We start from the raw sequence: 13,000 nt of genomic DNA, 5'->3' as shown, positions 1-13,000 counted from the left end.
ATTCGCCTAATATGCCATCATCTAGTCCTAATCTTCAACATACTAGCATTAATTTATTCAGTCCTATCGCATTATCACCGAACCGCCCTCAGTTACTCAGCTCCCAGCCGCAAGCGGCATTTTCAAAGGGCATCTCCTCCACTCTGGATCTTCTATCGCTCCGCCCTGAATCCGGTCATCATGTCGCGGGTACCTCATTTTTACCCTCCGTATCGCCGCCGCCGCCTTCTACTCCTCCAAGGAGTCTGCTCTCACCATCACCGGCCAACTCATCGTCGTTTACGCCCTCATTTATAGCTCCTCCCCCATATTGCAGTGTGGTTTCAAATGAGAATGATACTCCTTTGGCCACAAGCACTAGTGGCCTTTCATCGCAGGAAACTGGCTCGTCTGGGAATTCTATCGACCGCCATCCGTCCATTTCTGTTACCCCTAGCCAGCCTTCCAATGTGAGGAGTCGAGCTAGGGTCCGACCGCCACTGCCCATCGGTCCGCGAAAACCCAGTGGTCCTGGTCAGCCACTTGGATCGTTTGTCCCCGGAATCAGGGAGCGTAACGGATCTGTTTCGTCGGTGGGCAGTAGCTATGCTCATGGTTCTGGATCAGGCTATGCGTGGCGCAAATTGACCGCTGCTGCTTCGACGCCGGCGCCGAAATTCCAGACGCCACCCCAGAGGTGGCGAGGAATGCCCATGGAGGCGGCTCAGTGGACGCTCACGCAGCATGAACTTCAAACAATCGTCTCAAGAGCCATCAGGCAGTCTGCGGAAGCCTCGTCTATACGTCTTCTTAGATCAGAGACGTTGGATGTGGACATTCCTGAAGAAGTTCATCGTCTGGAGATGCAGCGCACTGACGTTAAATCGAAGTACAAGTCGCTCGTGCGCAAGCGGTGGCAACTTATGGGGGCGCTTGCTGGGCACCTGGATGGCCCAGACCTGTGCGACCCTATTACAGCTGCACGCACCGTAGAGGAGCTTTCTGAAGTCTCCCTTACTCTTGACCAGCTCACTGACGAGCTCCATAGCATTGTCGAGCAGCTAGCTCAACTGAAGAGCCTGCGTGACGTGCACTCCGCCAGTGCCCTTGCTATGGCTTTGAGGAAGGTCAACGCGACCTTCCTCAAACAGGTCTCCGAATCCCAGAAACTCCGAGATCAAATCGAGTCAATGGAGGCCGAAAGAGATGAGGCGTGGAAACAAGCAGAGGATATTGCTCAGGACTTTGATAACCTTACGGATCAGGTGATGGAGAGTCGCGGGGAGCAAGCCGAAGGGATACCAGTGTCGAGGCCGTCAAGTAGACGATCTGCGCGAGTTTCGGCTGTTCGGAAGTCAAGTATACGTCAGTCTAAAGCAGGCTTGCGGTCGGTTAGCAAGCATCGAAGCCGGCATTCTTCTGTCAGTAGCTCGGGTACTCGCACAAGCCTGATGATGTCAATGTCTCCCAGCTCAGACGGCATTCCTCCGGTTCCGCCGTTGCCTTTACACGCACCCCTTGGCATTGTCACGTCGAACTTGTCTGGCCGCAGCTCTCTAGGTAGGCTACATTTTAAATTCATAGTTCTGCATCTCACGAAATCCACTCTTACAGCTGGCTCCACTTCCAATACATCAGTTTCCGGTGCTCGCGCGTTGGCGCAAGCTCAGAGAGAGCTGTACGAAATGCTGGGTCTAACTCTTCAAGACACTCCTCGCGAAGCGTATTCCAGGCCTCGCTCTGTGTCTGGGCTGCTTGATTCCAGGCGTATGTCTCTTAGCCCGAGACCAATGTCCGATGTGATTGCCACACGACCTCGTGCTCGAGAAAATAGAGCTATCCACAGTGTGCTCTATGATGACGTGCGTCTGTCTATCACTCTATGAATCAACTCTCATCTTTGTTCCTGCGTAGCGACAAGCTATGTTGGCGCAGCTTGGCATGATGACCAACTAATGTATACCTGACATACGATATTTATTTACCTTGATACGTCGCTCGTCGTTCATGATATTATGTGTTACGAACTTGCGAGTATACACGGACCCGATTACTAACGATCTACATCTGTGTGCAAGTCGTGAGTTGTAGAAAGGTTGTAACTATGTAGTTATATTCACGATTAATCCTCTGTTGCTGGAGGAGTTGTCTCGAGTTCGTCCCCTCGGCATTTGCCGAAACCTTACCCCTCTAAACTATACAGCACCAAATTGGCTACTCACGTGCAATGTAATATCTATCCGTCATCGTCAAGCACCATGGGCAAAGGTAAGGCTGCCCGCACTCGCAATCTATGTACATTGACCGTTGCATTATGAACAGTTCACGGATCTCTCGCGCGTGCCGGTAAGGTCAAGTCGCAAACACCAAAGGTTGACAAGCAGGAGAAGAAGAAAACGCCCAAGGGCCGTGCGAAGAAGCGCATCTTGTACAACCGCAGGTGTGTATCGTCCCATTTGCTCTGTAGCTCAAGCTAACTGGCCCGGCAGATTCGTGAACGTAACGACGCTCCCTGGAGGCAAGCGGAGAATGTGAGTGCTACGTCTTTGATGATATCGATGCGATCCCTCGCATGCCTTCCTCTCCCATGTGCTAATGAAATGATCTTACTTCCAGGAACCCCAACCCTGAGAAATAAATGCACTCGTGGGGTATTGTCTCCCCCGGTCAGAGAGCCGGAGGACCATTGTCATGATAGAAGTGGAGGACGGGAGGGACCACCTAATCGTCGTTTTGCAATACTGGCATCTTTTTATATATCTCGTCTCCCTTTCCCTCGAGTTGCAAGTGCAGCGTTTTCTTCGTTGCATTGCGCTTTTCAATATCATCCACTCGTTGGATTTTGGCTCCAGTTGTGCATTCACCTGACAAAATTTGTAATTCCTGCATCATTCTTATGCTACGATATGCACTATGCCCAATCCAACACTGTCAGTTGTAAAATGAAAGGCTGTGCACTCCTTGAGTGACGATGCTCGGAAGTCTATTGTGGATCGTAACAATATATTTGGCGGAACCTTTGCAGCAGAGTTGGCAAACGAGAGCGGTTGCCAATCGAAAACATGTTGGTCTCTAATTCTTGGTGACATGTATTTACAACATAGCGGTGAAACAGAGCAAGATAAAGCCACATCCGACAAATAAGTATAAAAAACTCGAAAAATCCCATCTGCCACTAATGACGAGCACGTTTCCTCCTGAAAAGAATTCCATTCGATGGGCTTTCTTCTCGGGGGCCCTCATCTCCGGAAGCGTTAGCGTCGCCGTTAGTTTCAGCAGCTTCAACTTCACTCTTCTCTCCAGCATCCTCATCATCCTCGTCTGTCCTCCGTCGTTTTCGCGTGGATATAGGGGTGACACCATTAGACACATTAGGGACAGATGGTGTCTTCGTCGGTGACCTGCCGTATGTTGCTTGATGACGGTTCCTTGGAGTGGCCTGCTCTTCTTCGGGCTCACCCTCCAGCTCAGCTTCACTTTTTTCTACTTCATTTTCTTCTTCGGCGTGTTCCTGTCCTCTAGGTTCTGGGTCACTCGCTTCAAGCTCCGACAAAGGCGAGGTAGAGCGGCGTATTGGGGGTGATTTCGGGCGAGGCTTCGGACGCGGTTTTGGTGCGGGAGGTTCTTCCTCAGCTGGTTGAGGTTCTGGTTCACTCTCCGATTCGTCGCTGGTGACCATTGCTGTACTCTTTGCGCCTTTTGCCTTTCTACCCTTTGCACCGCCTAGTAGAGAGTATAAATCGGCAAGTCTGTTTAAAAGACGTAGTACGTGCCTTTATCCTTTGCCATGATCGAAGAGAGCTTCTTCTCGTACGCTCGCTGGGGTTCCCAAATTTTGGATGATGGCGGAACCTCGATCTTAGCCTGAGCAAGGACCTGATCCATATGGGCTTTGCTGTATCATTCTGTCAGTTAATTCGTCTTCCTTTAGAAGCACTTGCAGCCTACATCTTTAAGGCGTCTCGGCTATCAACAGCTATCAGAAGTGGCTGCAAAACCCTGAAGAACAAGATAGCCGTTTTGCGTGATTTCTTATTCTTGGCTGCCTCATATGTGCCAATGCGCTTCACAATCCAAGTTAGGAGGTTCGTGTGCGTTTGCACGATGTATTGGCTGTCAAGCCTCTTGATAATCGAGAGTTGTGCACCCCGGATCATGAAACTTTGTCCGAGCTGCTTGGCGAGAGCAACTGCACGCTCTTCCCCGCGAACAACAGAGTCAAGGACAAGTGTGAACGACTGAATCAATCCAATTAACAATGGTCTGCCAAAAAAACGGGGGAGACATACCTCTTTCAGTGCCTGAGTGACAACATCGACTACGAGATCGCCGTTCTCCCTGTACATCCCTTCTTCGCGCAGAGAATCGATGATTACCTTTGTGCAAAGATCAAACGCAGGTCCAAGCCGTCCAAAATGCGCCAGTAGGACTGCACTATGCCTCACATGCACAGCGCCCGCGCGAATAGCCCTTAAGAACGTAGAAATCGTTCCCATGAACACATACTCTTGCTCGAGGCGAGTGCGCGTCAGGGGCTGTTCTGCACGTCGCAACCGAAAACTGTTAGCGATCAGCGAAAGCCCCCGTCACAAAGACTGACCTTTGACAACAGGCGACTTCGCTTTTGTTTTGCCCTTCTTGCCCTTCGCAGGGACATTCTCCTCCCCTGAACTCTCTCCGCTCTCACTTGCTTCTTCCCTCTCCCCGAGCGCCTGTCCCTCTTCAAGCACCTCGGCGTACTGCTCGATCGCGGCTTGTATGAATCCTGCGCAGCGATACTGCACCTCGACGTCAAGCTCAAGGGGCAATGCAGCAGTTGGTAACACACGCCCATCCGGCGTCATTGTCTGCTCCGCACAGAAGAGAATGTGCAATGTCATAAGATTTTGGAAGGCCTAGAAATGGATCAACATCTCAACGTCTGGATTGGAAAGCGAAATGGACTAGACGTACGGCGCGTTTGACAGCTTCGGCAGTGTTCGACTGCGTACCAACTGCGTATTCTACCAACTTCTCGAGAAGAGAGTCCCGTTGCTCGCGCAGAGTTTCTATGTACTTTTCATCTTCTGGTGTCGCCTCCTTGGCGTCGGGTAAATTCCGTGTCTTCCACATGATATGTAGCCCGAGGATCTGCAGTCCCTGTTCGATCATCTACACCACTCCAATCAGCCACAATCCGATGAAGGGCACGAAATCAAACTCACCCTTTCCTCTTCCCTGTATCCCAGCCGTCCCCGCTCTACGAGTGCAGATATAATATCCCATACACAACTCTGCTTCCCGCCCTCACTCTCTTCCATCCACCCGCACATATCCCTCGTCCCCAATAGTGCGCAGACCCGCGCACACACAGCACCTAGTGCAAGAACCTCGTCCTCGTTAAATCCAGCAACCTCGATCTCCTCGCGCCCACCTACAGCGTCGCGAAGTTGCCCCGCGAGCTCGTCCTCGAGTTCCAGAATCTTCGTGCTGTTGGTGTTGCTGAGCGAGGGACAGGAGAGTAAATGCGTGATGGATGCGACGGCAGAAGTGAGCACGGTTTGGGCGGAGTGGGAAAGGAATTGCTTGGTGATGTCGTCCCAGAGATTGGCATAGGCCTGTGGATGGCAAGTAAGTACCATCGAATTGGTAGGAGTAAGAAGAGGAGAGAACGAGTTTTAAAGAACAAGAGGGAATATTTGACAGGCTAAACAATAGCTGAACAGAAAGACATCAAATACACAACTCACGGTCATCATCCGCATCTCTAGATATAACTCCGTGTTCATTAAGGGTGGGATTAATAGCACATTGGCAATCCGGTTGGCATCCGTCTGATACTTGATGAACAATCTCGGGAGGCCCTTGATCAGTGCACGCGTGAGATCCGAGAGTAGCGTCTCGTCTTCGCCCTACCATCAACTTTAGCCTTCCGATCAAACTCGACGACAAGAGTCACTCACCTTTTTTGCAGTGCCAGCAAGAGCTTTTGCCCTTCGGAGCGACGCAATGAGCACCTCCAGCAGCACACTTTCCTCTGTCTCGGACAGGCGCCATGCCTCATCTACAGTGTTTTTCGCGGAAGCAGCGATAGAGTCGTCCACGCGATCCAGATCTTCGTCGCCTCCTCCAGCAGAGTGATCAAGCAGCAGCATCTCAAGGAGACCCTCCCACCCGCTCGCAGAGTCCACGTCTTCCCACAGAGCCTCTACAGCAAGTCCCGTACGCCCTTTGATATCAGTGCTCATAGCCACGCCTCTTTGCGAATCGTCCTGGCTCCCGTCCTCTTCCTCCACGCGCTCGCGATCCCATCGCACAAGTAACATTGCCAGCGCCTTGGCACCCGCCCGCTCCTTTCCTTTCTCGCCCACCTTCCGCCCCGCCAATCTTTCCTCTACAAGTTCATTCCAGACACCCCCTACGAATCCTGCAACTGCTTTTCTCACGCGCACCTCACCATCAAATACGAGCTGGCACATCTGTTCCCGCTCCTCGTCTTCTAGTAAGCTGTGCTGGTCGACTGCGCCCAGGACACCAAGCACAGCGGTGCGCACGGCAAGCTCTGTATCACGTGCTGCCATCTCAAGCAAACGGGGCTTGAAGCGTGCGGTAAAGTTCATGAGGCCACCGATGTATTCTGCCTGTGCATAGACAGCTGATAAGGCGCGCACGGCTTCAAGACGGACGGGTGTTGCGCTGTCGGAAAGAACCCACCCGACGTAGCGTAGGTAGGACGCATCGAGGAAATGGGCGGGGTAGTGTGTGAACCACTGGCCCATTGCGCGCACACACTCAGCACGGATGTGGGGGTCAAGATCGCGGTACCGGTGCACGAAGACACTGGAGAGCAGGTATCAGCGAAAAGTGAATACAGTAAATAAGACACTTACCCATCCACGATCTCCTTGAGGTACTCTGCAAGGGCAGCACGACGTTTTCTCACTTCCGCAGCCTTGCCGTCCAAGTCCTTCTCCCTCACACTTTGGGCTTTATTTGCAGCTCGCCTCTTCCGTTCTCCCTCACGTTGTCGCCCGACAATCTCTGCCTCTTTTTCAACTGCCGCTGCCACCTGACACAGCGCGGTCTCCACCTCCAGTGCCACTGCTGTTGCTGTGTGCCGGAACGCGCGAATCTGTGAACTGCTCATCGCAACTACCCACGTCTGTAGTGTCGTGACCATGTCACTCGTGTACAGCGCTCCAACATCAGCCGCGCTCAGGACGAGGCGTGATATTAGCTCGCTCAAGGACGCTCGGAAACGCTTGAAAACTGGTAACTTGGAGGTAAGGGGGTATATTGGTGAATTTTCCTGGGTAGCGTGAGCGATAGCAAATGATTCGAAATGTCTTGCTCGTACCTGTTTCAGTCCCTCAGTAAAGTTATCAAGCGAGTCGACAACGCCATCGTAGTCCAGGACTTCGTCTGCATCCACTGAGTCATTACACCCGCATGCTCGTAGAATACAATTGATAAGCTCCGCCTGAGCAGCACCCGGACTCTGGGCTAACGAGTCCAAAAAGTCCTCTGCGGTGGATTGCAGTGCCGCGGACGGGTTCATGATAGCGTCTACAAAAAAAAATGAACGAAGTATATATGAGCATTAGTTTCTACGCACTGAAAAGTGGATTGTCGGAAGAAATCTTGGTGTCGGTGGCCAGCTTGTCTGCATCAAAGTCTCCGTTGGCTTTGGCTTTACGTTTGGCCGGCTTAGGGGCTTTCTGAGGCTTCGGTGCTGCATTTTTTGTCGTCCGTGGTTTCTTTGGAGGTGGGGGGCCTTTGGCTTTCACCTTTGCTTTGCGTGGCGCAGTGGCCTTGCCCTTTCGTTTGGCTGGGCGGGTGTCTGGCTCGTCGTCATCGGCGTCATCAACACCTTCGGCATCCTCCTCATCGTCTGCTTCAACTTCAGCATCTTCCATTGCTTGTGCATCTACCTCTTCGTCCTCCTCCGCATCACGCTTGCGCTTGTTCGGGCTTTGGCTCCCTACTCATGCAACTCCGATCAGGTGCGAACGAGAAAGATGATGGGTACGAACCTGAAGCAAAAGGTTTGACTTGTTTTCTCTCGCGTTGAGAGCGCCGTTGGACTGGCGTGCCCTCGACGTCGGTCATTTTCCGTTAAAAGTGGAGGGTGTTTGAGAAGAACAAGAACGCGTCCGAAGTCGCGTGGACGCGTCAATCAACTCTTTTTGCCAGGATCCTCCTAAATTTCAAGTAACCCTAACCCTAGGTTCAAAACAATCGAAATCTCTTTTGTTCGTAACCGTTGAAGTATGCATTGTGCAAGAGCCAAGCAAGAGCAAGAGTTTCAATTGCGAATACGCCAACAACACCAGCGAGTCCGATGGCGACGAGGGTTGTGCACAAGGACTGTTTCAGTGATTTTCGCGCTCAAACATCGACGATCTGCTTGAATGAGAGTGATTTTTGTGGTCGGCAAGGCCGCGCGCTCCCAACCGAGTCGATCTTCGCCTACTGTACTTGATTCTCCCATTTTACTGAAGATCAGTCACCACCGCCCGGTCCTCCATCGCGGTGGTTAGCATACCCTAGCGGTACCTTTTGTCTCCTGTACACAGATGCCCTTCGGACGGGATCAGCGCTTATGCAGAAGACACAAGGTTTAACTTTTGAGGCTAGCCTGAGCTCGTGACACTGACGGAAACCGCAGCACCTTGTAATTGATACAATGATAAGTCAGTTGCGCGCTTGTTGACCTCATGTGGCAAACTCTCGGCTGATATTCTTTTCCAGGGCACCAAGCAGATTCCTCATCCGTGCTCATGTGCTTCATTATTCATATCAGTTCTTATCGATCATCATAGCATGTCTACGATGCAGGGTCCCAGTGTCACAAATAGACCAATAGGCGCTTTTTCTTGATCTGAATCAAAGTCACGGCACTACCAGGGTTGAGGGTATAGTACTACACTGCGACTATCCAGATGGATCAAATCACCAGCGGTGTTACCTTTCCTCAGGTCGTTCCAAAAATAGCGCAAGCTTCAACTAGCCTCGAACCCTGACCTCCTGAGGGTGGGTGTTGATCTGAACAACCCTTCAGACCCTCAAGCTATCTGTACAAGAAATCTGATTTTTTTAATACCGCTCCTACGCTCCAATTTCGTGGGCAGCTACAATCGGAAGCGAGCTCGCTGTGAATTTCTTGCTGTCACAGACGGAGGCCAAGTCGAAGACAATGCCATGCCACACCGAGCGCTTATCGCGACAATGCATGGAAAACCGCAGGAGACGCCGTGAGGTCTCTTTCGGGACAGATCTTTCCTGGACTTCTTTGGCCATAGTGCGGCACCTGTCCTGTCGTTTGCGCGGTCCTGTCAGAGTTTCTTTCAGCTCCTCTTGGTTCAGCAGGACCTCTGCCAATGGAGTCTGGTTAGGGGCTGAGGGCAGCCATAGCGCTGGCAGCGTGTGCACGCGAACAACTTGAAGGGAGAAAAGGGAAGGGACCTGATTATGCCACACATCGAAACCAAGACCGCCATCAATGATCGATGTCATACCTTCCTCTTATCACCTTTAGTTGGTATCATGACGCACGAATCTCATCTTAAGCTTGTGCTTCCTGCATTGACCCTATCCTCAGACCACAACTACATATAGATAATAAGATCATGGGCGTACGTAGTGCACGCTAACATAGTGACAGTAAGCAATTGATTCTGATGTCCTATCAACGGTGTCGAACCGAATCACACAGGACTATTATACATTTGTGCTAGAAAGGCCATGGGCCGAGTACCGACCCATCATGTCAATCATGCTTTTTGGTAGCTTAAACAAAACACACCTTGAGTGTTATCAACGGTGTTAAACCGAATTGCGCAGGACTATGTAGCTTTCTACGCTCTGTGCTAGAAAAGCCATGGACCGACACAGGATCATGTCAATCTTAGGACGAACACCAAAAATCGTAGCAACCAACCTCGCGCTCTCGGCTCCTCGGGTTCTATTTGTAAACAGCTTTGATGTATGAGATTAAGTGCCTTGACAGCATCGCGGCTCTCAATAACACACGATATGTTGATCTCGCTGGCGCCTTGGCTAATCATCTCGATATTCACATTGCCCTGACCAAGAGAAGTAAAAATGCGTCCCGAGATACCAACTAGGTTGCGCATCTGTCGGCCAACAAGGGAGAGGATGACCATTTCAGGGTGAACGGAAACCTGGAACTTGTGTTAATGGTTGAGAGGCATGCGTCATAAAAGGTACTCGCGGTTCCACTTTTTCTTAGTTCCATCACCAGCCGCTCCATGGTTGTTCTGGACAGATTGTCCTCGACAGCCAAACTGACATGTACCTCACTAGTACTGATGAGGTCGACGACCACGCCAAACCGATCGAGAGTTCCAAATATCACAGCCAGGAAGCTGTGAGACACATTCTTTCGATTCGAATTAACGTTGAGCACAACGATGTGTTCTTTGATTGTAACGGCGGTTGGTAGTCGCGTGCTCTTGCACAATTCATCGTTGGCTAGAGAGAGGTCTTGGAGCGTCGCTACTGGCGCTTCACAGAGACTATTGTCATGCGGTGCCCCAACATTTGGGTTGGGCTGAATAATTGTGCCACCGCCCAAGGGGTTCTCCACGTTTTTGACTCTTATTGGAATTTTTCGACGAATAACCTGCAATTTGAGGGGTAAGCAAAAACTGAGATCCAATGAGGGCCTTCCTGACCTGCTCCATCGTGAATGGATGTACGACTTCACTGCCATAATAAGTCAGTTCAGCGGCTTCGTCGGGCGATATGGTAGGTATTAATCGCGCCGCGGGCACTTTTTGTGGATCCGCTGTAAATATCCCGTCTACTTCCTTCCATATCTGCAGTTCCGATGCTTCGAGGCCAACAGTCAGAAGAGCAGAGAGCAAATCTGTGTATCCTCGGCCGACTTGCCGGAGAAGCGAACCTGGTACAGGGCCGAAGAAGCCGGTGACTACGGGTACACGAGGCATGCACCTTTTGATGCGTTCACCGATAGCGGTAGCCACACTGTCGTAAAAGGCCTGATCAAGAGAGCCTTCCGGTGCGCTATCACTATCCTCTGATACAGGAATAATGTCTTCTAGTGATATGAACTCCGCGTCGATTCCCTGTAAACTATAGATTAGTCTCATAATATCATTGGAGTATCGATGGTACAAAAAAATTACTCGGTCGCGGAGAACAGCTGTCATCAGTTTACAACCTATTCGCTCGCCAAAACCTATGATGCTGTCTCGCGAACGTGGAGATATTTCATCGATCACCTGGTGACCGCAGACACGTTCACATTAGGTTCGACATTGAGCGGCAGTGCAGTCAAATAAATAAATCCACCTGAGCGGCCAACAGAAAACTGCGAAGCCAGTCGCAGTCTCGATCTATTTCAGACTCGAGTTCTTGAGAATCTCTGGATTTTTGACAGATGCTTTAGCAGCGCTGATGTGCTCTGACCGTATAAGGTCGACGGTGACATTGAATTCCGGTTGTGTCTGGCCCGCCTGGGGTACTATCAATGGTGTCAATGCATCCGTGGCCAGAGACGGGGGTGATGATGAAAAACCGTTCATTGGAGGAGTAGGTTCTGATGGCCCCCCAAAGATGGCATTTGCCGGAGTCATAGTGCCGGTACCGCTGAATGATTTAGCTCGTTGTCGTGCCTCAGAGGCAGCTTTGAGCAGGAGATTAGTAGTTCCCAGAGCCTTTACGGACCCAGACCGTGCAGAGCAGACGACAGCTATTTTGTGCTGGTCAATATAGCTCCTAAAAATGCTAAGTCAAGATACCCAAAAGTGCAGCATAAACAAAGACTGACGATACAATATCACGAGCAATATTGACTGCGAATTTGCCCACACTAGTACCTCCATATTTCTGGATTAGCCATTTTGCGTCCGGATGTGTGTTGTTCTGGCGCAACACCAGGGGATCTGTAGATGAAGAGGAAGGCAGAGTAATCAGATCTAATTCTGATCCTGACATCTCCAGAGATAGTCAATGACCACGCAGTGCAAGGACAAGTGAATCAAGACCGGGAAGAGTGATAGAATTTATACACCCTGTTATCACTCGGAGTTTTCCTTTGACAAAGAACGATGTGTGACCTTGTTACTATTCTCAATAGTTCGGATCTTTGTCGTTCATGTTAGTGTCCCCGGCCCTGAAACTTTGCTTGCAGACTCACGCCCAATTTCCGCCGCTCAAACGCAGACGGGTCTGGGTAAATGTCGACGAGCGTCTGCATGTCGACCCTAGGGCTTCTCGTAAACTGAGAGTCAGGTGCTGAAAGCGCTGAACACGTGCAAAGGAGGTGCGCAGGAAGATAGGGCAGGCGTAGAAATAAAATCAGCGAAGCGATCTTATGCTTGCGAAGATGTGATCTCGTGTTTTTGGAAAACGTAAAATTCTAGAATACAACCAGCATAAATCTCGTCAATATAGCCAGTCCAAGAACAGCGCCAAACCCTCGAACGGACAAAATGTGATACTCACATCCCACCATCAGACATCTTACCACTCCCGCCGGTACACCTCGCTTTCATGCAGATCATACCCCCCGGTGTGAGGTCGGGATCGACGTCGAGCCCCATTGCACGTGCGATATTGACGAGGTTGTGGATCTGTGAGGGGAGTGGTGTGTTAGTGTTTCATCTATGCGTTGCATTGGAAACTGAGGTGGGGAAGGGGCAGTAATGGGAGAGGAGAAGTTGTGGATATACACTGGGAGTCGCAAAGGCAAAGGCAACAACAAAGTAGCAGAAATATACAAACACGACGAAAGCCATCACACAGGAAAGTCAACAACTCGAAAATGACGATGATTGAGTCACAATGGGAAGGATCTACCAGCATTGAGAAGGGGGGTAAGTTCCAGAAGCAGAGAAGCAATGTTGAACGGCCCCGTCTGCTAGATCTTATCTACATAGCACGCACGAAAAGGACACAATGGATCCTATACCACTCACCTCCCCTAAAATCCATCCCTTCTTCATATCATCCGTAGCAGCTCCTCTCGCCGTATCATATCTCTCCATCAGACATC

General features: G+C 50.7%; 4 protein-coding genes across 4 annotated transcripts; 2 read left to right on the top strand and 2 right to left on the bottom strand.

Annotated features, from left to right (window-relative positions):
• Positions 1–842: 842 nt before the first annotated feature.
• On the top strand, positions 843–1,865 carry EDB91DRAFT_1053046 (uncharacterized protein; the record flags this gene model as incomplete). The annotated part of the gene is made up of 2 exons (XM_041313719.1): positions 843–1,539; positions 1,594–1,865. 2 exons carry the CDS (start codon positions 843–845, stop codon positions 1,863–1,865), a joined length of 969 nt encoding a protein of 322 aa, XP_041177327.1.
• Positions 1,866–2,226: 361 nt separating this feature from the next.
• EDB91DRAFT_1132941 (ribosomal protein S30) lies at positions 2,227–3,027 on the top strand. Its single transcript, XM_041318711.1, has 4 exons — positions 2,227–2,247; positions 2,302–2,419; positions 2,469–2,510; positions 2,596–3,027. Exons 1-4 carry the CDS (start codon positions 2,238–2,240, stop codon positions 2,615–2,617), a joined length of 192 nt encoding a protein of 63 aa, XP_041177326.1. The 5' UTR covers positions 2,227–2,237; the 3' UTR covers positions 2,618–3,027.
• On the bottom strand, positions 2,995–8,149 carry EDB91DRAFT_353827 (uncharacterized protein). Its single transcript, XM_041326980.1, has 13 exons — positions 7,992–8,149; positions 7,574–7,939; positions 7,316–7,524; positions 6,849–7,267; positions 5,922–6,798; positions 5,709–5,870; positions 5,184–5,576; positions 4,933–5,130; positions 4,580–4,874; positions 4,269–4,519; positions 3,928–4,217; positions 3,753–3,874; positions 2,995–3,702 (listed from the first exon to the last, which is right to left on the bottom strand). Exons 1-13 carry the CDS (start codon positions 8,065–8,067, stop codon positions 3,155–3,157), a joined length of 4,206 nt encoding a protein of 1,401 aa, XP_041177325.1. The 5' UTR covers positions 8,068–8,149; the 3' UTR covers positions 2,995–3,154.
• A 917-nt stretch (positions 8,150–9,066) lies between these two features.
• On the bottom strand, positions 9,067–12,157 carry EDB91DRAFT_1329036 (Aspartate/glutamate/uridylate kinase; the record flags this gene model as incomplete). Its single annotated transcript, XM_041325303.1, has 9 exons — positions 12,143–12,157; positions 11,774–12,089; positions 11,382–11,721; positions 11,296–11,349; positions 11,130–11,225; positions 10,656–11,069; positions 10,193–10,603; positions 9,899–10,142; positions 9,067–9,398 (listed from the first exon to the last, which is right to left on the bottom strand). The coding sequence occupies exons 2-9, from the start codon at positions 11,938–11,940 to the stop codon at positions 9,067–9,069; spliced, it is 2,058 nt and encodes a 685-aa protein (XP_041177324.1). The 5' UTR covers positions 11,941–12,089; positions 12,143–12,157.
• Positions 12,158–13,000: the final 843 nt, after the last annotated feature.

This window comes from Suillus paluster, assembly GCF_016628075.1.
Source record: "Suillus paluster strain FC165 chromosome Unknown EDB91scaffold_25, whole genome shotgun sequence".
NCBI lineage: Eukaryota > Fungi > Basidiomycota > Agaricomycetes > Boletales > Suillaceae > Suillus > Suillus paluster.
This window is presented reverse-complemented; position numbering and strand designations above follow the sequence as displayed.